This window comes from Periophthalmus magnuspinnatus, chromosome 7, assembly GCF_009829125.3.
Source record: "Periophthalmus magnuspinnatus isolate fPerMag1 chromosome 7, fPerMag1.2.pri, whole genome shotgun sequence".
Lineage (NCBI taxonomy): Eukaryota > Metazoa > Chordata > Actinopteri > Gobiiformes > Gobiidae > Periophthalmus > Periophthalmus magnuspinnatus.
Genome location: NC_047132.1, coordinates 10,935,619 through 10,961,572, shown reverse-complemented (window position 1 = coordinate 10,961,572; position 25,954 = coordinate 10,935,619). Strand labels below are relative to the sequence as shown.

The 25,954-nt window shown below is 39.6% G+C and overlaps 1 protein-coding gene across 1 annotated transcript; it reads left to right on the top strand.

Annotated features, from left to right (window-relative positions):
• Nucleotides 1–7,237: 7,237 nt before the first annotated feature.
• Nucleotides 7,238–24,084, top strand: pfkfb1 (6-phosphofructo-2-kinase/fructose-2,6-biphosphatase 1). Its single transcript, XM_055223250.1, has 14 exons — nt 7,238–7,347; nt 16,825–16,950; nt 17,030–17,126; nt 18,472–18,538; nt 19,605–19,679; nt 19,751–19,807; nt 19,893–20,014; nt 20,426–20,633; nt 21,158–21,304; nt 21,408–21,512; nt 21,699–21,828; nt 22,739–22,801; nt 22,897–22,961; nt 23,604–24,084. Exons 1-14 carry the CDS (start codon nt 7,296–7,298, stop codon nt 23,661–23,663), a joined length of 1,374 nt encoding a protein of 457 aa, XP_055079225.1. The 5' UTR covers nt 7,238–7,295; the 3' UTR covers nt 23,664–24,084.
• The last annotated feature ends 1,870 nt before the right edge of the window (nt 24,085–25,954 follow it).

The following is a 25,954-nucleotide window of genomic DNA, read 5'->3' as shown; positions in this document are numbered from 1 at the left end:
CACTTGATATTTGTTGAATCTCTAAGCCTCTAAGTCATCAAAATGGACTTGGAGCTTTTAACCATGTGTTATGACCCAGCTCAGGTAGAGTCAGGGACATAACAAAAAAAACAAGATGGAAAAAAGGTAACGTAAAGAAGTAATTTAATGAACAGGGTTGTAAAAGGTAAAATAAACAAAAGGTAATGTGCAGGGTTTAAACAAAAGAGTAATAAAGATTAGATAAGAAACTAATTTTACATTACATGACAAACAAACACAGAGTCACTTCCACAGTAATGACACGACAAAATAGACAGATATAAAATTGCAGTTATCAGAAACGCTAAAGAGCTCCGTTCTGTCCTTGAAACCTTTGGTCTGACTCAGCATGTCAGCGAGCCCACCCACAACAGAGGACACACTCTGGACCTGCTCATTACAAAAGGAGTAAATATTTCAAATGCCAATGTGGTAAATGTTGCTCTGTCTGATCCTTTCTGTGTCTTCTTTGACCTGTCTGTTATTCCCAAACCAGCAGCTGGTCCTGCAGTTGTTCGAAGGAGACACACAAATGATAAAACAGGTGCACTGTTCATGGAAATGATACACTTTGAAAATGCTTCATGTTCTAATGTTGATGATTTGTTGAACTCTGTAACTTCGAGTGTTTTGAATGTTCTGGACACCATTGCCCCGATGAAGGTTAAAATGGTGAAAGATAATGGAGGAATGATGACTCGGTCAGGGCACAGAAAAGGGAGTGCCGGAGGGCCGAGCGGGAATGGCGCAAGTCAAAGCTCCAGGTTTATTATGAGATTTACAGAGAAAAGATGCACATGTACAACCACAGTTTATGTAGAACAAGGCAAAGGTATTTTTCTGACATTATTGGAAGTTGCGGTAACAACACTCGTGTCCAGTTTGCGACGGTAAACAGATTAACAAACCCCCCCAGCTCCACTGCCGTTAGAACTAATTTCCACATGTAAGTGCAGTGAGTTTGCAGTATTCTTTAATGACAAGGTTCAGGGTATTAAAAATGCCATCAATTCCACAACGCAAATAACACCTCAGCACCCACCTAGACACTTTGCACCTGTAACTGATAAAACTGTACAAGAGATTGTCACCAGTCTGAGTTCATCTACATGCAACCCACTAAATTTCTAAAGTCTGTGCTCAAGAGTTTGCTGTCACCACTCACTCACATAGTTAATATGTCATTTCAATCTGGAACATTCCCAAGTGCTTTGAAAACTGCGGTTATCAAGCCTCTCCTAAAGAAGAGCAGTCTTGATGCCACAATATTGAACAATTATCAACTGATCTCAAATCTGCCGTTTTTAGGCAAAGTCCTCTAAAAAGTTGTTTACCAACAGCTTATTAACTTCCTCGAATTTAACAACTCCTTTGATGTCTTCCAATCAGGTTTTTAGACTCCACCACAGCACTGAGACTGCTCTTATCAAGGTGACAAATGACATCCACCTGAACACTGATGCAGGCAAAGTCTCAGTCTTGATCCTGTTAGATCTGAGTGCTGCCTTTGACACTGTGGATCATGGGATCCTCTAACAGAGACTAGGGGACTGGGTGGGCATCTCTGGTACGGCACTAAACTGGTTCAATTGCTATTTAGAAAACAGGGAGTACTTTGTTGAAATTGGAAAATGTGTCTCAGATAAAATGTCCCTGACCTGTGGGGTGCCCCAGGGGTCAATCCTGGGACCCCTGTTGTTCAATCTCTACATGCTGCCATTAGGACAGTTAATACACAGCAATAATGTGTCCTACCGCAACTATGCAGATGACACTCAGATCTATGTCTCACTGCAGCAGGTGAATATGGACCAGTGGATTCACTCTGCCACTGCATCCAACAGATCAGTGTGTGGATGTGAAACAACTTTCTCCAGCTAAACTCAGACAAAACTGAAGTCATCATCTTTGGCCCACAGAAACACAGAGAAAGTGTCAGCAGTCACCTCCAGTCTCTCTCTCTAAAACCTTCAAATCAGGCTAGAAACCTAGGGGTAATAATGGACTCAGACTTGAACTTTAACAGCCACATCAAATCAATAACATCTGCAGCTTTTTACCACCTAAAAAACCATTGCAAAAATCAAAGGTAAACTGTCAAAGCCAGACTTAGAGAGACTTATCCATGCATTTGTCTCCAGTAGATTAGACTACTGTAACGGCCTGCTCACTGGCCTCTCCAAACGAGCCTTAACACAGCTACAGTACATCCAGAACGCTGCTGCTCAGGTCCTGACTAGAACCAGGAAGTATGAGCACATAAGTCTTGTGCTCAGGTCTCTGCACTGGTTCCTGTGGCTCAAAGAATAGACTTTAAAGCAGCTCTGCTTGTGTATAAGTCTCTTAATGGCCTAGGTCCAAAGTACATCTCCGACATGTTAGTGCCATATGAACCATCCACACTCTGAGGACTTCAGGGACCGGCCTCCTGCTGGTGCCCAGAGTCAGGACTAAACATGGGGAATCAACATTTCATTTTTATGCAGCTAAAACCTGGAACAGGTTCTTCTTCCTGAAGATGTGAGACAGGCTTCGACATTGACATCAAAACTGTTCTGTTTAGCTGTGTGTATGACTGAAAGGTTTTTATTCTGCACTCTTCTCTTTTAATGGTAATTTTATGATGATTATTTGTGATTATTTATGTTTTGATTTGTGTGATTTTAATGTCTTTCTTATTCTGTAAAGCACTTTGAATTACCTTGTGTATGAATTGTGCTATACAAATAAACTTGCCTTGCCTTGCCTTGCCTTGCCTACCTTAAGGAGGGGTGGCAGCTGCAGGTGAGCCACAGGATTGGCCGGGCGGGAAAACAGTCCTCCAATCGTCAGCAAGAGCTCACACAGCCAGGATTACATGGGGGAAAGGGGACAGATTCAGTCACACACAAACAAGCTAACTACACTGAAACTGTAAACATTCAACCTTTAATGGCCCTACTAGCTCGCTCTATTATTCAGTGTAGTTAGCTTACATAGCCATTTTTCTTCAATAAAAACTATTGTAATGATGGGGCCAGTTTTAATGAGAATTCACTGGACCTTTTAATATTATGAAGTTTTAAATCAGTACGGCAGTTTACAATCAACAAACTTACAAACTACTTACTAACTGAGTAACTTAGTACCAAAATTGAGAGAGACACTGTGTTCTGTGTACTTCTAATTAACTGTCTGATAATCACAAAGTACACTGTTAGCATGCTAGTTGTTGTTAGCTGTATCATGACAGCAATATCCACTCTTTTTGATGTCCGGAGTGTGTTAGGAAGTGAGGAATATGTTTGGACTTCTGCTCACAGTGTAAAATGAACTAGTGCTGTTTCAGGTACAGTCTTTAAGATTTACTTATTTAAACAGAACAGAAAGGTATGGGCTTGTGTGAAACTAACACTTGCTTCTGGTTTTAAGGTGTGAACAATGCCTGCAGGGAAGTGTCGGGTAACAGGCTATTTAAAAAACAAATGGTGCCTCTTAAAATGAATGGGGTTTGGGTGAAACTCGTCACTAAGGATTAGGGCTGTGAAAAGTATTGAAAATCGGATACTAATCTATACTAAAACTAGTGTCGAAACTAGATCCTCCTCCCTTGAGCAGGCATCGATATTAAAAAAAAAGTCACATTCTAGGACAGAAATGAACCTTTCCTGAATATCTTTAGAATGATCTTGAGCTGTATCAGAACAAGTATAAGACACATAGACTAGTGTACACTCATGGACCAGCCTCATTTTCATAGGGCCGGTATCCCTTTTGGGGGTCCAAAGTGGAAAGGGGCCTGGAACGCTTGGGACCTGGAAGCGGCTCATGGGTGCGGTGCTAGTCATGCCCCCGTGGAGTCACTGGAGGACCAGCAGCAACGCCAGCCAAGTTGCGTATCGATGCTCCAGGTCCAGGGGCACCTCAGCATAACTAATGTTAACTTAATAAACAAAATCTTTGTTGTCAGTTTTTTGCATTTATTTCATTCATCTGCACCTCTAGACGGCATTGTAAGCCCTCTTTATTTTTAATTTTGATAATATGGACAGCCCACACATTTCAATACAAAAGAAAGTACTACCATTTAATGTGGAAAATTAAATTCCATTGTCTAAAGAAAGAGTGTTTTTTATTATCACTGTGGTATCAGAATTGGTTTTGAGCATTCAGTCTATTCCTTAGTATTGAAAGCGAGTCTGAAATTTTTGTATCGTAAGTTGAAGCCTACACCAACCCTTTATTTGAAGCTCTTAAAGGCGCCGTACCTGATTTTTCTGTCTTAAAAACATGAAAAACAGAGTTAGTTCATTTTAAACAGTTTGCAGTGGTCCAAAGTTACTCCTCACTTACATTATCTTATGCATTCTGAGTATTTTAATAATTCACGAGCATTTAAGAGCTTTTTTCACTGTAAAGCAAGAACTAGCATGCTAACGCGCACTTCCTGACTATCAGAGAAGAAAACACCTTAGAATTCAATGCAGACAGTACACAGCGGACATATTTTGACCTCAACAGCTATTTATAGACTATAACTGTACTGGGGCAAGACATGGGAACAAAAAATTGGCAGATGGCCAAACCATTTAAAAATGAAGTTGGTTTTAAGACCTTTATGACTGAAAGGTGAAAACTGGTTTGTCAATCATTAGTGGTGGAATTAGAGTGGATTACTCATCAAATAGTAAAGCAACGTTAGGTTTCTAGAAATGAACGGATAGTGTAATATTTTATTTTCACAATGAAAGAAACATAAACATACTTCTAGGCATAAATACTGTCTATAGTGTGACAGCAGTGGCTCAGTGACCTTTAGACTGCATATACTACCTCTGTGTGAACTCTGGCAAACATTAAAGACAGGCCCCGTGCAGCGTTCATATGTCCATGTGTAGAGGAGAGGCATGTGCCAGGGGTTGGAGGGGCTGGGGGAGGGGGGCTGGGTTGCCAGATATTCAGAGAGCCACGAGTGACTAAGGCTTTGAGAAAAAAGTCCAAAGATTTTTTTTTCATTTGTGTTAATATGGCAACGCGACGCTGCCGAATCCTACATGTATCACTGATTAAAAAAATAAAATTGGAGACAAGTGGCAGTGAAAATGGGGTTCATCAGAGCAATGGAGGAACTTCGAGTGGGTAAAGGAGAAAGGTGGCCTCCTGTTGAGTTTAGAATTAAATTTAAAGTTCTCCTCCTGAACATAGACTGTATATATGTGTGTATATGGACTATATACAGTCCGACATATAAGCCACCACCATCGCATCTGCCAGATGCTATAGTACCAAACAGAGCATGCTGCTCTCAAAATGCTGTTGGTTCCTAGAGTGTCTAAAAGCACAGTAGGAGAGAGAGATTTCACTTACCAATCTCCGGTGTTATGGAATCAGCTCCTCCCCACGTTAAAGAGGCCCATACAGTATCTATATTTAAGACCAGGCTCAAAACGTTCCTCTTTGAATTGGCATATGTTGGTTTTAGTTAAGCTGCCTTAGGAGCAGCTTTGCTGGAGGAAGTATGGTAACCTGAGCCCTGGTCTCTGCTTCCTCCTATTTTCCTTGTCAACAACATTCCCCATTCAGTTCACCTGGAATTCGTTCATTGCTATTCACATGTTGTGTCCTGTCTCACTCCCCCTCTGAGTAGTACAGCTGTGTCAGATACTGTCCCGCTGATCGCCCGGTGATGGAGGGACCCTAGATCCCCTACTGTGCCCTGATCCTGTTCTGTGGACCCAGACCCTTCCTTCCCTCACCTGGCTAGGATGACCCAGACCCTACCGTGGATAAGCCTCATTCTGTGTGTCTGGGCTCTGGCTCCATAGACTTGAACTCTATCTGCAAATGGATGTGCATTAGTCCAGGACACATCTGCAGCCTGCCCGCCCTGGTTTAGTCCTGGTTTAGTCCATTGGAGGAGAGCTCTCCTTCACTGTGGTTCTCCTCGAGGTTTCTCTTTTTCCCACTGTTTTTTTTTTGTTTTTTTTTTCATGCAGAAAGTGGGTTTAAGGACAGGGGATGTTCTGGGACAGTTATTCATTTGCTTGTTTTCTGTTGATGCATTTGCTTGTCTGTTTCTGTTTCATTGTTGATGAAACTTTGATTTGAGAGTTGATTTAACCAACTTTCCATTGGTTAAATCAATTCTCATGTTCAGCCCTAAGAGGCAACTGTTGTTGTGATTTTGGGCTTTACAAAAATAAATTGAATTGAATCACATGGTTAAAAGCTTAAGTACATTTTGCATAATAAATCTAATTTAAACCAAAAAGCAATTAGTTAAACATGTGTCACATTTTGAATATCATATTTAAAAACCAAAGCAACTTGAAAACTTTAATCGACTGTTAACAGTGAATTTCAGTCTTTACTTTACAAAGACAAGTGGGTCTGGAACCGTATTCTGCTTCTCCAATTCCAGAGGGCATGATTGATTTAACCAATAAGAGAGACGCATGCTTCAGTCATGTCAAAACACACATGCCCAAATAAACAACCCCAGTGCCACTAGATTTATTTCTCAGTTGATCAAAGAACTTATTTCTATGGCAATGAGCTTCAAGCAACAGAGCCCAGTGAAAACGCGTGCACGTTACAGCCAACTGCACTGGTCAACCTGAGGTGGGCAGCGTTCACACTGCACTCTCTCTGCTTCAGAGTGTTGGCGGAGCCGCTTCAGAACGCGGGCAGAGCCGCTCTGAGACCTCCTGTTTGAAACTCTCACAGACCGGCCTTTCACTGTGGTCCAGAATGTGACTATTGTGTTCACACCGGCCCAAGCACCGCTCTCAGAGCCAACGCTCTTTTACATCCACCTGACTAGTGGCAGCATGAAAACCACCTCAGGTAAAAGAAGTTATATCTAAATGATACAAGAATTTTTAAGAGAAGTCTTCTGCATTTGAGAGACACGTGGTACAAATAAGGCTGTGGTTGGACTGTCACAAGTCAGGACGGAGGTTTGTAAGGCTCTATGGTCCGACCCCAGACCTTTCTTCCAACAGAAACTAGAAGGAACTGGTTGGTCAGGCAAGTTTTTATTGGGTCTGATATCATTCAACTTTTAAAAATAATCTCTTTTATTTATTAAGTGCTGCTCAGGAAAAGCCCAAAGTTGCTATAAAGAACTTGCTATAAAAGTTGCTATAAAGAACCTGACCTGGCAACTCTGGTGAATAGTGTGCTAGGCTGGGGTGGGCTGGGGTGGGCTGGGGTGGGCTGCTGTCTCCCCTCTCTCTGTGCCGTCTGTTATCACTGTGTTTTGATTGCGTTTACACTGGACTGAAGCAGCTACAATGGAGCCCATGCAGCCGGAGCCGTGGACACAACGCAGGTGTGATAGTTTAGGTGAGTCCTTGGAGTGGAACGACCAGACGCTGCACGTTTGAACATTGACACTTAACAATAGCATGCAAGCTAACTTTTATGTTAACTTGACCTGTAGGCAGCTCAGGCATGTCCCATATGAGCAGTTAAATGTTAGCCCTGTTATATAAATTAGTAAAAGATAACACAATCAAAGTGTCAAGGTATGCAAGTTTACAGTTTTGCAAGAAAATCTCAAATTATACACGTTAGATTGAAAAGTTATTCAAATATTTAAGTAGTTCTTAGTAAAATATATGTAGTTACTTAGGCTTAAACTATTTGACTTGCTTTTATATACTGCCTGAAGCAATTATCTGGCATATAGTAGTACAAAAATTGTATTTAAAATTTAAAGACATATGTACTAGTAAACAATACCAGCAGGTGTTTGCAGGTTTTGCTTTAGGAGAAGAGCAAGAAATGATATGTATTGAGTTGACATTAATTCACTTTTAAAAAATTATATGAATAATGTTTTTGAGTAATTTTGGCAAGTTTAAATTAGTTTAGACCTAAGTTTTGAACAAAATATTTTAACTATTTTTTCTTAATTAAAGCTAAATGATCAGCTAGCAGAATACGATATGTTATTCTGCCGTATTTAAAATTTAAACTAAAATTAAATAAATAAAAAGTAGAACAAAAAAGTAGTATTCTAAGTTCAGGCTGATGGGATTCTTGTAGATGTTTTTGCAGTGTAATAATGTAATGAAATACAGAGGGATGCACTTTAAGGACTGCCCATTGGAATAGTATGTACCAAGTGTTGGTAGTGGCATGTCTAGTGCCCATCTCACTCACTGTGCTAAGAATAATCCAGTTTATAAATAGGCTGGACGTATGACATTTGGTTTAAAGGCTTCAGGGATTTGTTGTGTTAACTTCTATATTTGGACAAGCTAAAAGACACTAGGCTAATCGTGTAGCTAGGTACTACTCACCAAACCTAGTCCAAAAACTGTAGAAAATGTAACCCATTAATATTATAGTATGAAAGGGGAGCTATGTATCTTTTCTGGTGGAGGGTTGACAATAGAGATTTTAATTCCATGCTTTTGATGTTCCACAGTATAGCATTAAACTTCTCTATCTCCATGGGGTCAAACATGTGAGCTTGCCAGACCAAGTTACAGGTCAGATCTGTGGAAAGGTGGATTCGAGTGCAGTAAGAGTAAGAGTGCAGGTTTTTTGAGGTACTACAACGCCTGTAATTTAATTTGATACTGTCGATATAGGTGATATCAATGGATTTTGTACAGATATCAGTATCGATCCAATATTTTTTAAAAAGACGATATTTGGCACCGATATTTTTTCTGCCCTAGACTTATTGAATACTGAGTGCACATGAATACTAAGTTTACATCTTATTTTTACAAAACGAAAAAGTCAATTTGTACACTTCACTATTGTTTTCTCTACATTTGTTGTTGTTTTTTTAAATTTATTATTTTTTTTACTTTTATGTGAAGGACTTTGGTCAGCTGAAATTGTTTTAAATGTGCTATAAATATAAACTTGAATTGAAAAACTTAAATTTACTCATTCAAATGGGTTTTAAAAGCTTCATAACGATTATCGGCCACAACAGCAAGACAAAAAAATAACTGCAAGAGATATAAGTTTAATGCCATACTGTGGAGCATTTAGAGTAACAGTACCTTTACAAATATGGAAGAAAATAAAGGTTTTGATTAGGGTTTTTGTATTGGTGTTATATGGCATGTTCAAAATAAACTCAAACCAACTAACTTTAAGAAACATTTTTACACTTCTCTGTTGTAATGGAAAGGGGCAAATTGTCTGTTGTTAATCTAAAGATATGATCATGTGGTTGTATAAGTGAAAAATGCAGACTACTTCGTCACTAATATAAATGATCAGGTCCAACTGTGTGGCTCAGGTACAGAACAGTGACTACAGCTCCATCCGAGAGTGGGACACAGGCACCTCCTGATGACCTGCACGGAAAAAAAAAAAGGCCTCGAATTTTGAATTTTTTGAAAATTTTGCAGATATTTGCCACCATTTTTTTTCCTTTATAAATACGTTTTGTTATTATTTTTCTAAAACTGAAACATTCATTTCTAAACTTCAATATAACTTCACTATTGTAACATATATTTCGTACCTGTACTTTAGCCAATTCATTATCACGATTTAGCCAAAGTGTACAAATGTATGTATAGTATCTTTTAATATTTATAATTTTTCTTTGTTTTACCGTATAGTTAGTTGTTATAGAAACAAAATTTAAAGCAACATGGTTAATTTGCTTAAACTCGGTTGATGGAGCCGTGCGCTGCTCATCTCTCTTGTGCAAACACTGGGGTTGTTTAAGTTCACTGCCATGTTGAAATTCTCATTAAAATCAGAGCAGTAGAGGAGAATGTGAAGGCTTATTGTACTCCGTTTTGTGGCTATCGTAGTTTTTTTTCTTTTATTAAATAGCTGTGGTGTCACATAACTATCAGTACATGTGTATTAGCAGCTAAGAGTCTATATTTCAGAGCACTTTATGAGCGATTATTGTTCTGTTTAAAAAGCACGCAGAGGTGTTAGAGTAGATAGTAATAGAGTTGTTATTTTTTTGTACTACGATAAGATTTGAGCTGGAAAGGGTTCAATAAATAACTTCTATGACTGATTATAGATACAAACTAATTACTAAAGTTTTCGTTCAGCTCCAGTCAAATGAAGCTCATCGAGGCTAGCAGTTATATCACTTCCTATTTGGAACGCAGCAGCTAGAAGGTTTAGTTATGTCCATTTATATCCACAGTCTTTAGGGTTATGTCAGTTTCATAGATTAGTGTCAATATTATCGTTTATCGTCTATATCTTCTTTGGCAATATATCATACTTCAAATTTTGATATTGTGACTGGTCCACATTAGAGGATTGTAACGTCGCAAATACAAATACAGGGTGAAATCATCTCTTTACTTCAAATATTTCACCAAATGCCAGTAAGATCTTACACTGCCCCCAAGTGGAATCGACGTTTGTAATGTAACGAAAAAGCTTGGTTAATCCGATATTTGAAAATGCATTCATTGGACATTCCTTTTTTGACTTTTCCTTTCAAAACAGATTTCAAACCAACATTACAGGATTATAACATTTAACACAAAGGATTTAACATGTGCTATAATCATGAAATATAAAGTCAAAATAGAGAATAATGCAAATAGACGGATACACAAAAATAAGGTCAACAATCAGATACAATCCACTATGGAACCTACTGGACACTGAGGGATTACACACATTGTTAAAAGTCATATTCTATTGTCCAAATAAATGGTGTTTTAGTATCATCTTGGTATCGGAATTGGTATTTAGTATCTAATATTTCCTTGGTATCGAAACTGATTTTGCAATTTTAGTTTCATGACAGCACCGAATGCAAACTTTGAAAATTGGGTAGAAATTGTAATCTCCCCAATATTGATACAATATTTGAACCTCAACCATTTTCACATATTTTTGGTGGATTGCAAAGTTATTTTCTATTCATCGCCGTCGTTATAATCGCCCCAAAATGTGCGTACGAACTTGTCTCACTATCATAGACTGTATATATAAATGGACATAGCTAACCTGGTAGCCACCACATTCCAAATAGGAAGTGAAGTCTGGCTGCAACGATTCTGGCTCCAATTCACTTTGCATTGAAAAACTGTGGCCCCTCTCTCTGTAACTGCTGCTGTCAGACTCATCAATTTGGTCTTTAAGTTTTTGTATTAGTCCACTCTACATGATCCTGGTTAACATAATGAACACAATAACAATAAGACAAATCAGGTGCCTTCTTACCCCAAGGTTGCTCCGGCTAGCGCTGGTTTGATTAACAGTGTTGCTAAAGGAAGGAAGGGGCATTATCTTAAACAGCCTCACTCCGGATTGGCTCTTTGGTTGCTATGATACTTGCGTTGGAATTCCAAATTTGGAAATCAACTCCAAATTCTCCCCTATACCTGCTCTAGCCTCGACGAGCTTATGCCACACTCACTTAGTCAACTTCTTTGTACAGTCTATGGTCACTGTCCCGACCACCGCACTGGGATAAAAATACTAGGCCATATTAGTTATAAAAGTAGAAAGTTATTCCAATGAACAGAGGTGGGTTGAGAGGCCAAAAATTGCACTCACGTAAGAGTAACATTACTTCAAAATAATATTACTCAAGTAGAAGTACAAAGTAGTGGTCCAAGAAATTATGAGTAACTTGAAGAGTAACTGTCCGGACGTAACATCTGATTTATAATTTGAATTTACTACAATTTGAAGTGAAAGTGGTATTTTCAAAGGATAGACACACAAATTTGAAAAACTAAATCATATCTGAACAAGCTGCAAGATACAAATGTCCAAATAATTTCATATTGTCGACATAAAACTTTAGTCACGTGTAGACTTACTCACAGAGGGAAGAGGAACCACAACTTTTACTCAAGTAAGAGCACTGTTACTTCAATAAAAATACTTAATTACCCAAGCAGGAGTAAAAGTATGCTTCTTGAAAAGTATTCTGGAAAGTACCATTTATGTAAAAAGTTACTGGAGTAAATATAACAGAGTAAATGTAGCTGAGTACTGCCCACTTTTCCCAGTGAATGTAAATAGGTCGTTTACATCACTGATACTTGTCTTGTCCAAATGGAGCGACAGATTGGCCTCGTGTTCTCTAGCTCCCCCCGCTGCCTCTGCCCCAAACTGCGCCCCGTTCAGCCTGGTGTGTGCGCTGACCAAGCTGTTCCTCTCATGAGCAGAGAGAGGACAGAGGCTTCTGGGAGTATCTGTGTCCTGCTGCTGCTGCTGCTGTCCCGCGCGCCGGACCGGAGCTATGGCCGTGGTTATTAACTCGAGCGCGGACCACAAGCGGCTCACGCAGACGCCGTTGCTCAAGATCTGGGTCCCGTGCGTGAGCTGCAGCCCGAATCGAAGACGTGGATGTGAGTTTTCCCAAAGCGAGTGGGTTTTACAGTGTAGAGCGCGCGGCCTGGAGTCCATTTTTCAGATGGGCGCAAGAGCCTTTGTAGAGTTTTACCAAAAGGAAAATGTGCACATGTTGAACCGGATCAGGCGTGTCGTTTGGCACAGTGTCTCTATATGTACCTCTAATATCCGCCACGTGCGTGTCTCCATGGAGATGATACTGCGCTGTAGGGAATGTTTGCATTTATTCAATTACATGCATGCTCCACAGATCTGACCTGTAACTTCACCTGGTGTCTGTCATGCCTGTCTCCGTGGATACAGATATGTTTAATGCCATGCTGTGAAATATTTACGTTATGAAGTACAGCTTTTATGTCAAGAAATACCCCACTAAAAATATGCATGTGTAATTACCTGCGCAGCTGTGTACTGTGGAGTAAGATCACAACTGAACCTGTGGAGTATCCAGTGCTGCAAGAAATACTCAGTTTTGTTATTTAAGTAAAAGTACAGATAACAGCGCAAGAAAATACTTGGCTAAAAGTAAAAGTGTCACATGAAATAAAAGTATTAAAGTGCATGTTTAAAAGAGTGAAAAGTGTATTTTGAAATCTAATTAAGCTTCAAATGCTTCAAATTTGGATAAAGATTTTGCAAAATTTTATTCAACAGAAGCAACTAAATGACAATTCTTTTCTTACCTGTTTTTATTGGTATATTTTTGTTTGCTCAAGTTACAGACATGTCAAAATTAAACTTTTCAGCCTTTTCAGCAGGTCTCAAGCAATAATAATAATAATAATAATAAAAAAAAAACTTTTACTTTTCAGTCCAGTTCAAAAATTTAGTGGAGTAGAAAGTACCGATACTGCTCTCAGATGTAGTGAAGTAAAAGTAAAAAGTATCCACTGTAAAATGTACTCAAGTAAAGTAGAGATACCTCATTTTTTTAACGTAAGTACAGTATTTAACTACTTCTACGTTGTTACCTTCCATGACTGGATCGCTGCCACAGACCCCAGACTGAGGATCCCCTTCTGTGCTCTGGATAATTAATTTTGAACCAAAACATAAAATGCAAACTTGAACAACTGCATTTTTTTATATATGAATTGTTATAATTATAAGAAAAAATAGCAATATTCAAGTCAAACATCTTAACGATAAAAGATATTTAAGAATGATTAGCCTACATGAATATATATATAGGACCCAGTGATGTGAGTATTTACATAATAGTTCTGCCATGTAATCTAACCCAATAGTATATTTATATTTGATAAGTAGGTTATTGGTGCTGTTACATAAGCAGCAGTGGTCAGTCAGTGGAATACAGCCTGGAGGGAAACGGGGTGAGTAAAGGGGGGAGAGGAGGGAGAGAAAAGGTCAAGAGAGGAAGGGAGGAGAGAAGAGATGAGGGAGAGAGATGGAGGAAAGTAGGAGAAGAGGGAAGAGGAGGGGAAGAGACGTAAGGGTGAGGTGGGAGAAATAGGAGAGAGGAGGGAGAGTTGAAGGAGAGAAGGGAGAGTGGAGGTGTAGAGGAAGATGAGCAAGAGAGAGGAGGGATGGTGGTTAGACATGTGGGGGAGAGGTGGAGGAGAGCAGGGTAGAGGGATGGGGAAAGGAGGGGTAGAGGAGGAGGGAGGGGTTGACAGATGGGGAGGGGGGATGGCTTACAGGCCACGGTGTCCTGAACAGGCCTCTGTGATTCACACGACAGCCAAAGCTCATTCATAAAACCACTGCACAGCTCTGACTCCCACTGGGACTGGAGACTTGGACTTCAGATCTGGATTTGAACAAAATAAAGTCAATGTGGATCACAGTTTAAAGATAAAACATTTTCAGAAAAACAAGCAAGTGAAAGTACGCTTTAAAGAAGAGTGCCCTATAGGTATATTATGTCATTTTTCTGCTTGTCTCCATGTTATTGATGTTATTGTTTTGGCTGTAAAAGCTCAGTGTGACTTCGAACTTATCTATGGAAACAACCACGCGACACCACCAGGCAAAGTTACAGGTCACATCTGTGGAGGGGCAAGCCCGTTCATAGTAAGAATGCATGTCTTTCAAGGTCATTTTGTGGCTAAACCTCCTTGTCAAAGTCTAGTACTTTGACAAAAAACAAACAAAAAAACCCCAACAAAGTCTAGTACTTAGATGTAGAACCGCTTGAAATTGGAGCGCCAGTGGCAAAAATTGTCATCGTGTCCTTAGGCAAGACACTTCATCCACATTGCCTAGTATGAATGTGGTGCATGTGTGAGAGTTGGTGGTGGTCAGAGGGGCTGATGGTGCAGATTAGCAGCCTCGCTTCTGTCAGTCTGCTCCTGCTAATGGCTTACCAGCACCGGGTATGGAGCTAATGAATAATGCACAAAATTGGAAAGCAACTTTGAGCATCTGGAAAAACGTTGTATAAGACTAAGACCGTTTTATTGTTATAATAACTTTGATCAATAAAAACACGGTTCAATAAATGCAAGATATTTAACCCCTTAGATATCTGGCCTTTTCCCCTAAAACGCCTGACTAGAATAAGGCCCAATTCAAGCTCTGCCTGCAGCCCGTGGAGCATAGTCAATCGGGCTCTTTGTGAAGCTGAGGCTCTGTAGTTTTGGCCTCTGTCTGATCTTTTCTCATTATAAGTTAGAACACGTTTGCACGGAAGTAAACCCTGGATTGTTTTTGGTAAATATAAGATTAGGTAAAGCTGGTGTCTGGGGGGATCGTCTGATAAACACTGAATAATTGTCAGGTCTTGACAATTACCATGTCAAAGCTGAAGCATATCTAACTGAAAATTAGATTTATGGACTTAATTAGGCAAAAAAACCCAATGAGTTTTATGAGGTTAATGCCATGCTGTGAAATATTTCTGCTGGCAAAGCAATCCCCCCAAGGGACAATACAATTATACTGTATTGTCCCTTGATTTTATAACTATTAAAAACTCAAACTTTTTATGTTGAACTCACCATGGAGTTAAATAAGGTTAAACACCAGTGGAGTTAATCCTGAGCACAAGTGCATTTGGGAGACACCTGAGCTGCACCTGAGGCTTGTGTTTCAGGCTTAATGTAGATTAGGTCACGTCACACCTGTCGCTACACCTGTCTTTACGTCCATCACTACACCTGTCTGTGCACTTATCCCTGCACCGCTCACTGCACCTGTTTCTGCGCCGGTCACTGCACCTTAGGGAAACTAGTACTGGACATAACATCTGATTTCTAATGTGAAGTTAAATAATGCACAAAATCCAGTGTTTTCATAGACACTTTTATAGAGTTCTTTCATGTTTCTCAATCTAATTCTCCAAATCCTTCCAGACTGACTTCTGTAACTCTCGTCTTTGGTCTCCCTGACAAATCCCTCCAGAAACTGCAGCTCCTTCAAAATTCTGCATCTTGGATCATCACCAGGACCCCCACACTCACCACATCACATTCATCACTCCTCCTCCTCCTCTCTCTAGCTCTCTTTTCCTTCTCCTCCTCTCTCCAGCTCTTTGTTCCATCTCTCTCTCTCTTTCTGCTCCTCTTTCTCTTTCCAGCTCTCTGTTCCCTCCCCCTCCTCTCTCCAGCTCACTGTTCCATTTCTCTCTCTTTCTGCTCCTCCTCCTCTCTGCAACTCTCTGTTCCCTCCTCCTCCTCTCTCCAGCTCTCTGTTCCCTCTCTCTTTTTTCTCCTCCTCTCTCCAGCTCTCTGTTACCTGTCTTTCTTTCTGCTCCTCCTCCTCCTCTCTCCAGCTCTCTGTTCCCTCCTCGTCCTCCTCTTTCCAGCTCTCTGTTCCCTCTCTCTCTTTCTGCTCCTCCTCCTCCTCTCTCCAGCTCTCTGTTCCCTCCTCGTCCTCCTCTCTCCAGCTCTCTGTTCCCTCTCTCTCTTTCTGCTCCTCCTCCTCTCTCCAGCTCTCTGTTCCCTCTCTCTCTTTCTGCTCCTCCTCCTCTCTCCAGCTCTCTGTTCCCTCCTCCTCTCTCCAGCTCTCTGTTCCCTCTCTCTCTTTCTGCTCCTCCTCCTCCTCTCTCCAGCTCTCTGTTCCTCCTCCTCCTCTTTCCAGCTCTCTGTTCCCTCTCTCTCTTTTTCCTCCTCCTCCCGCCATCTCTCTGTTCCCTCTTCCTCTCTCTTTCTGCTCCTCCTCTCTCCAGCTCTCTGTTCCCTCTTCCTCTCTCTTTCTGCTCCTCCTCTCTCCAGCTCTGTTCCATCTCTCTCTCTCTCTCCTCCTCCCTCCATCTCTCTGTTCCCTCTTCCTCTCTCTTTCTGCTCCTCCTCCTCCTTTCTCCAGCTCTCTATTCCCTCTATTCCTCTCCCTCTCCACTCCTCCTCCTCTCTCCAGCTCTCTTTTCCCTCTTCTCCCCCTCTTCCTCTCTCAAGCTCTCTTTTCCCTCTCTTCCTCTCTCTGTTTTTATGTTTTTAACTTGTTCTCTGTGGTGTCCTGGGATGTTTTGAATGGCGTTTATGAATAAAATGTATTATTATATTATGATTATTAATAAGCTCTTCTTGGTTGCAGCCTCTGTCCCACAGTTCTGTAACTCCCCGACCATGATCGTGATGGTGGGGCTTCCCGCTCGAGGAAAGACCTATATTTCCAAAAAGCTCACGCGATACCTCAACTGGATCGGGGTTCCTACAAAAGGTCCATTTTCTATTTGTAAAAAGAAATATTACCAAAGCAAAAACACATTATTTATTACAGTATTTCTTCTTTCTTGCAGTGTTTAACGTGGGGCAGTACCGGAGACAAGCGGTGAAGACCTACAAGAACTTTGAATTCTTTAAACCAGACAATGAAGAAGCCATGAGGATTCGAAAGTAAGACGAAATAATGATCAGAGTTTTTAAGATTAGAGAATGAAGTGTAGGGGTCATGTAAAAAACCTCACTTGCTAAAAATGCTGTTTAAGATATAACAAAATTAAAGAGGAGGTATTATGCAAACTTGACTTTTTTTTTTAGCATTCTTCCATGTTCTAACATTGCTCCCTCATCAAAAACATGTCTGAAGAAGTTTTAAATGTCATCCATGCATGTTTGAGTAATCTAGCGATCTCTTTTCGGGGGCTCCATTCAAACACTCTTCACGGTTAGTAGTTCGAGCCTGTCCAAAGCTCCGCCCACAGGTCTACGTCACTCATGCTCGCTTACAGCAATTTTTCATAAACATATTTTTCAAGTATGCAGCAGGCTACAGAACAATCCACTACAACTTCACAAACCTGATGTGATGTGCAGTCGTTTCATTAGTGGGATGCAGCTGATTGTGTTGCGATAATGCTCTGAAGGGGGAGTGACTTAGCGCGGGTAGTAAAGCGGACTTAGAGTGCCAAAAATGGAAATGAAACTTAAAAAAGAAAACATCTTATTACGTTGTTTTCAGCAAATATAGGATTAACCTGGTGATGTAAATATGTTAATACCCAATAGACATGTAATACCCCACAGAAGTGTAATACTCCCTCTTTAATACCCCATAGAACTAAAATACCTCCTCTTTAATACCCCACAGAAGTGTAATACCCCCTCTTTAATACCCTGCAGAAGTGTAATACCCCATTGAACCAAAATAACTCCTCTTTAATACCCCATAGAACTAAAATACCTCTTCTTTAATACGCCATAGAAGTTTAATACCTCCTCTTTAATACCCTACGTAAGTGCAATACTCCCTTTAATACCCCATAGAACTAAAATACCTCCTCTTTAATACCCTGCAGAAGTGTAATACTCCCTCTTTAATACCCCATAGAACTAAAATACCTCCTCTTTAATACCCCATAGAAGTGTAATACTCCCTCTTTAATACCCCATAGAACTAAAATACCTCCTCTTTAATACCCTACATAAGTGCAATACTCCCTTTAATACCCCATAGAACTAAAATACCTCCTCTTTAATACCCTACATAAGTGCAATACTCCCTTTAATACCCCATAGAACTAAAATACCTCCTCTTTAATACCCTGCAGAAGTGTAATACTCCCTCTTTAATACCCCATAGAAGTGTAATACTCCCTCTTTAATACCCCATAGAAGTGTAATCCGCACCGTTAGTATCCTATAGAAGTATAATATCTCCTCTTTATTTTTACAGCTCTTTTGATGGTTGGTTGCCTCTTTCATGTCAGATTAAAGTCATTCTGATTCTCTGTGTCCTCAGAGCCTGTGCAGCAGCGGCTCTGGCAGACGTCGCAGCCTACTTCTCCAAAGACCAGGGACAAGTCGCTGTAAGAATGAACCACGTCTCATATTTTATTCATTTATTTATTTGGCAGGACAACACAGTCAGAGTTTCAAAAGAACGTGAGTCACATGATTTAGATACAAAAATATCAAATGCATTTTTATTTTTTTTCCAACAAGCAATGTGATTGTAATTAGGTTTGCATTTTATGTTTTTATTAAAAGATGATGTTTCAAGTTCACATTTTAAACATGTGCAGAAGAATTGAGAAAAAGATTGAAATATGAACTGGCAAACTAATAGAACATTCACATTTCAGTTTATATGCAGAATAAGGCCCCGTGGAGACACAGGGAGGGCATCTGACACACAGGGACATTTCAGAACATGTTTGTACAGATCTAAACTACAGGGTGAGCAGTTTTTATGCAGAATAAAACTGATTTGTTGAGGAAATTATGGTACTTAAAAAATCCTAATCTTTGTGATTTGCTGACTGTGTACATTTCAATTGCAATTTCGATTTTATTTTGGTGAGTGCAGTGACATCATGCTGGGGGTGTTCTGGCCGTTACCATGGTGACACAATATACACATTAACAAACACTGCCAAAAACGTTTTAATATAGTCTGAAAACTCAACAAAACAATACAAAGTGGATTTAAACAGCACATTTTCAGAAGCCTGTGATCAATGCGAGTATCCATGGTCCTGTTTAGTGAAGGTGACTAACTGAAGACCTGTTGGCTAATGCTAGCTAGCTTGTAATTTGATGTCTTACAAACTTGTTTAACAGCACAATGGAGCTCACCTGTTGTAGTTCCAGCTAAATCTGCTCTTTCTGGTCAGATTGTGTTAAAACAAAGCTCAAATTAAAGTTTAATTTGAGTAATATAGCTTAAGACAGAGCAGTGCCTACAGTTAGCATCCCACGTAATTGTGCTTATTCAACTTCTTTATTGGCACATATTTGAGTAAGGCGAGCAGCAGCTGTTAGCTCCTGAAAACTTGAAACCACCTCCTGCTCCCAACATTTGAAACTACATGAATGTTTTTATTTTCACATGAGATTTTTGTATGATTCTAAACTGCACTTTTGTGTTTTCAGGTTTTTGACGCGACAAACACCACCAGAGAAAGACGAACCATCATTTTAAACTTCGCCAAAGAGAGAGGATACAAGGCCAGTGTCAAACATCTCCTGCATCTACGTCATCTTTACCTGTGGATAACAAAACCTTTTACTTCAAACAGGTATTCTTCGTAGAATCGATTTGTGAAGACCCTGAAATTATCGCAGAGAATATTAAGGTACGTGATATTACATATTTTAAATCACTTTTTTTAATTGGGTGATAAAGTAAAATGAAAATTGTTTTGTTGTTTTCCTTTGCAGCAAGTGAAGTTTGGGAGTCCGGACTACGCCGATCGTGAGTTTGAAGAGGCCATGGAGGACTTTGTTCAAAGGATAGACTGTTACAGAGCCAGCTACATGCCTATAGACGACGAGAAAGACAGGTGACAGAGTAATCATTTCTATTTAAAAATGTAAATACATAATATAATATTTTTTTAATATTTGGGGCCTATTTTGCCTCATCAGACGAATGTGTCAAAGAGCAAATCTGCAGCCTCCATTCCTATAAATCCAAGGCACTTCTTCAGTTCTGGTCAAATTACTGGTGGACACTGTCTTATATCTGTCTGAAGGGAGGGGCTAACTTCACTGAAACTAAAAACCGTAATCTGACCAGAACTGAAGACAATGACATGGAAACAAAACATCTTCACTCCTACGAATTTTTGTCCAGTTGACAGATTTTATATTTCTCTTTTACTATGGATCACACCTGTACGATTGAGGGATTACACAAACATCTTGTTGTGAAAAGTTTCATGTTTCCTTCTTCCGTTTTGCTTATGTTTCAGAAAGCTGTCATACATAAAGATCTTTGACGTGGGGAGCCGGTACTTGGTGAATCGTGTCCAGGACCACATCCAGAGCAGAATCGTGTACTACCTGATGAACATCCACGTCACCCCTCGCTCCATCTACCTGAGCCGACACGGGGAGAGCGAACTCAACCTGCTCGGGAGGATCGGAGGAGACTCAGGCCTGTCCCCTAGAGGCCAGAAGGTATGAGTGCAGGTCAACAAGAAAGAAGGGACGAGATTAAATTGGACAGTATGTGAAATGCAGATTCCAAATTTTAAAAGATAACAATCGTAATGCTGATTTATTATTAATTTACAAAAACATGTTATAATTTTTCATATATTTGTTATAATTTGGCTCTCAAGACTATTATCCACTCATGAGTCTCTCATTTGGGTTGCCAGTTCGGATATTGGTTTAAACCTAAAATGACTCCTCACTATCTAAACCCCAGCACCTTCAGCCCATTAATAACCAGTGCTAGTGCAGCCTCTTTAGGTCAGTGAGTGATTCTGGAGGTTTTGAGCTTCCACATGAGGCATGGCTGGACAAATTTCCTTACAAAACAATGAAGTCTCCCTTATCTTAGCTAGTTTGAAATAGCAGTTGTTGGCTTCATTGAAAAGGTTGCTCCTGGTTACTCATGCTTGATTTACTTCCTAATCAGCAGTTGATAGTTCCCAGTTTCACTCTACAGTCACTGATTACTTCTTGTTTGTGTATAGTATGCAAATGCACTGGCGACCTTCATCAAGAACCAGAACATCAAGGAGTTAAAGGTTTGGACCAGTCACATGAAGAGGACGATTCAGACGGCCGAGACTCTGGGGGTGGCCTACGAGCAGTGGAAGGCCCTCAATGAGATCGACGCAGTCAGTAACATTATAGGGTCATAAAGACATATTTATCATAGGCTTATAGTATCTATTTATTTTACTGGTTCATAACACTGGAATCATGTGTTTTGTTGTGTAGGGAGTGTGCGAGGAGATGACTTATGAGGAGATCCAGGAGCATCACCCTGAGGAGTTTGCTCTGAGAGACCAGGACAAATATCGATACCGATATCCCAAAGGAGAGGTGAGAAAGAGGGAGAGAAAGAGAGACACCCCCCCCCCCCCCCCTCCTAAAGGAGAGGAGGGGGGGGGGGTCTATCCCAAAGATAATTTAGTTCAGGTTCCTCTCCTCACTCCTGCGTGTGTCTGTGTACTTGTGTGTACTTGTATGTGTGATCATGTTGTAGTATTGTCCATGTTTATATTCCAGTCGTATGAAGACCTGGTTCATCGCCTGGAGCCTGTGATTATGGAGCTGGAGCGTCAGGAGAACGTTCTTGTCATCTGTCATCAGGCTGTGATGAGGTGTCTGCTCGCGTACTTCCTCGACAAACCTGGAGGTAACACAAGGTTTTCAATTTTAAAACTGAAAAGTTAAAAAAAAAGCTGTACAGAATTTCAATGAATGTGCAGAAGGTTTTAATGTTTTTTTGCATTTCACTAAGAAATGTCATGAGGAAGAACTAAAAGCATCTATTTGAATAAGAGTACTATTACGTAAAAATACTTATGCTAATAAGATTATGCAGGTAAAATGAAAGTTACAATGGCAGCTACGGTTCGGTGAATCCTGAATGACCACCAGGGGGCTGTGAAAACAACTTGTATGAAAGGCCCCATTACGCAGTATTTGTTTTGCTTTGCTTTTTCTGTTTTGTTTTTTTTGGGTTTGTTTTTTTTCCTTTCCTCACTTTAGCTCTAGCAGTATCTGGCTGGAGGAGAGAGAGGGAGGGAGAAGGGGTTAGAGAGTATGGGGGGGTTAGAGAGTATGTGGGGGACAGAGGGGAGAGAGGGAGGCAGAGGGAGCTGAGAGTGAAATACAAGTGTATGAGATTGTAAGTGTATAATATTTTGGTATTAATTCTCTTGACAAAATTCACTGTATTTATTCCTTTTTCTACAAATACTCCCACTGCTTTTTAATGAAATGTGAATAGTTTTTAAAGCTCTGGGGACTGGTGCTGCAAATGAGCCTCGGCTGTAAACACTGTGATACCCACATCAGATTACTGAAAAGTTAATCTATGTTGTATCTGTCCCTATTCAAATATACAATAAAAATAAATAAAAATAAATGAAATAAATAACGTGTAAATAGGTATGTTTTTATTTATAAGAATTGTTCCCTTTTGCACATCGCCCTCTGGTGGTCAGTAATGATAACGTAAAACTACTTTGCTCAAAGTACAATTTGTAGTTGAAGTTGAAGTCGACTTACTCAAAGACTTACTAAGACTAACCTTCTTCCAGATGAGTTGCCTTATCTACGATGCCCTCTCCACACGGTGCTGAAACTGACCCCTATAGCCTACGGTGGGTATTACACTGAATTAAACATGAGCTGTGTGTTTCCTTCTCTTAAACTGTGTGATACTGGTCCTTTTTTTACCTGTCCTCTTTAATCTCAGGCTGTACAGTGGAGTCCTTTTACCTGAACATCGAAGCGGTCAACACGCACAGAGAAAGGCCAGGGGTGAGTTTATGCTACCAGCTCCAACGCCCACTAACCACAGGATTACCGGAATGCATAAAATATTAGAAATTAATTTAGAGATGAAATAAACATTGATTAAATAGAAATACAAAATATACAACTACTTAATATTATTGGCAATTGAGTTAAATCAAGATAGAAACATATTTCCAGGAGTTACATAAAATTTAAAGAGTGGTATTTTACTTCTATGGGGTATTAACTGCTAGCATAGAACATATTTTGATCACCATGTTTCCTTTTATTGTTTTGAAAATGCTATATTTGCCAAAAACAACTTATTAACCTGTTTAATAAGTTTCAGTTTTGTTTTTGATTCTTTGCTCTCTGTGCAAGTCACTCCCCCTTCAGAGCGCTATCACAACACAACCTGCTAATGAAACTACTGCACATCGCTGCTTTTGTATTTTTATGGAAATTTGCCTTGTGGGAGCATGGGGGATGTAGCTCGTGGGCTGAGTACTAGGTAGGATGTACTGCTAATCGTACAGAGGTTTCGAACAGGGGGAGATCACTATATTACTCAAACATGTATGGATGAGAAATAAAACTTCAAAGCTCCAAAAAGTAAATTTATGCTTAATGAACCCCTGTTTAATGTTTGATACTTTGTTTTCCCAGAATGTGGATGTGAACAGAAATCCAGAGGAGGCTCTTCAGACGGTCCCTGATCACGTTTGAGTCTGGAGCTATAAACTAATGCCGTACTTTGGAACATCCCAGGCACTCATTTCAGCAATATTAACCACTACAAAACAGATAAAACTGCAATAAAAATGACACTACTACTACTGCTACTTCTACAGTAAACAAGTCTACTGGCTCCCCCTGCTGTCCGCTCTGAGCCCTACACGTCTTCAGCCTTTAGTTCTGTACATGTCATTCTAGTGTTTACAAAATGTGTAAATATAGTCATGGAAAGCTCTTAACCAAAACGATACCATTGTTGATAATGAAACTGATGATGAACTGGTTGCACTAAAAATATTAATATGTATATAAATGAAGTTATTGTAAATGTAATATAGGTTTATGTTTCAATGTTTGCAGATATTGCATATTAAAAGTGGTGTTTTTAAGTCGATTTTGTTTTTAAAAAGTCAAGATGTTTATTCATACATGTGTTTATTTAGAGTTCAATGCCTATGTGGGTTACTTTTTAGTGAATGATAATAGTATCCAGACCACATACTTTTACTCCTACCTGTGTAATATATTGTACAGTGCAACAGTACTCGTACTTGAGTAAAAGTTTTGGTTCCTTTTCCCCCTGTGAGTGAGTCTATAAGTGACAAATCTTTATGTCGACAATATGCAATGATTTGAACTTTTGTGTTTCTTGCACTACTCCTTCAGATATGGTGAAGTTTTTCAAATTTGTGCATCTATCTTTTGAAAATACCAGATTTTGTGCATCATTTCATATTTTATTCTTTCAGTTACATCAACTCCAAATTATAAATCAGATGTAATGTCCAGACAGTTACTCATTTAATTATTCTTACAATAGTAGTTTACCCAAATACTTTTTATTATTAACATATTTAGTAAAATTATCGCACCTCTGGAAATATTTTTGTGCATGCTTCCAGTCTATTGCCTGTAATTTTGCCCCTGGAGAATAATTGAGTCTACTTTAAACTCCTATATGGGCCCGTGCTCTGTTCTGTTCAGACTATAACAGCTCTTTGTGTGAGCACAGAGTCAAAGGAAAACATTAAGGACCAAATTCAAACAGGGAATGTGCAGAAGGGGAGGAAGCCAGCAGCTAAAAATACACTCCAAAAATACAGTACTATAATTACTTAATATGACCAATGGCAAGGAACATTTAATCTTTCTGCTATGGCACAAAGAATTACATAGACTACAGAGATGAAGCAATAAAGTGTCTTGCCCAAAGACAGGACAGAACATGTATTTAAAGGGCCCATATCCCCTGTTTTCTGCTCTATGTTATAGTGTTGTTTCCTCATCACAAACAGACCTGGAGTTGTGTTTTGTTTCATTCACACATGTTTAACACACAAACCCTGCAGATTTAGACTGAATTATTTTCTTAAACAGAAAACACTCTGCTCCACCTTGTGATGTCATGTGGTAATAGGTAACATGTCCCACTGTGTTTTTAAACTCCACACACTTTCATTAAATCATTTGGATAATTTCAGCCCTGAAATTGCCAACTTCTACTGAATTAAAGGCAAAGGGTAGCTAACACTTCATGACATCACAAGGTAGAACAGAGGATGTTGAGCTTTTGAGATGTAAACAGACTAATAATGAAGGGCTACTCAACTCCAAGTATGTTTTTGAAGAGGTAACAACATTATAACATGGCTTAAAGCTCAACGGTCAAGTCCATTTTGTGTAATATAGGACTTTTAAGTACAGTTCAAACTAAAAATCTCTTGGTTTCTGTGGGTGAATGGAATTCTTAGCCCATGTGCCACTGTCGCTTATAACTGAAATTACATCACTCTTGTCTTAGTACAGAACAGCAGTAGATCTATAGATTTGAATTCAGTATAATTATTATATCTTGAGCTTGATGGATGAGAGTGCAGTGGGAAGGAACCACAGCAGAAGAAGAAGAATCTATTAATGAACTCTACTGTCGTTTATCCAACCACACACTTCGTAAAGGTCCCATATCACACAAAACTAACTCTTGTGAGCGTTAAATCATGTTATAATGTTATTTCCTCAAAAACATACCTGGAGTTGTGTTTTGTTTCATTCACACATGTTTGAGTAACACTTTATTATTAGTCTGTCTGCATCTCCAAAGCTCAAAATGCTTTGTTCCACCTTGTGATGTCATGTAGTGGTAGTTTTCAAGTTAAGAGCTCCGTTTACCTTTAGTTCAGTAGAGATTGACAATTCCAGGGTTGAAATTATCCAAATGATTAGAGTAAAAGTGTGTATGGGATTTAAAAACACAGTGGAGCACTTCCTGTATTACCACATGA

Excerpts from the sequence above, each read along its gene's own strand:
- pfkfb1 (XM_055223250.1), top strand. The coding sequence starts at position 7,296 with ATGGAGCCCATGCAGCCGGAGCCGTGGACACAACGCAGGTGTGATAGT. Across the intron at positions 16,951-17,029 it reads GATCGGGGTTCCTACAAAAG|TGTTTAACGTGGGGCAGTAC; the intron begins GTCCATTTTCTA and ends TCTTTCTTGCAG. Across the intron at positions 19,680-19,750 it reads CCAAAGAGAGAGGATACAAG|GTATTCTTCGTAGAATCGAT; the intron begins GCCAGTGTCAAA and ends TACTTCAAACAG.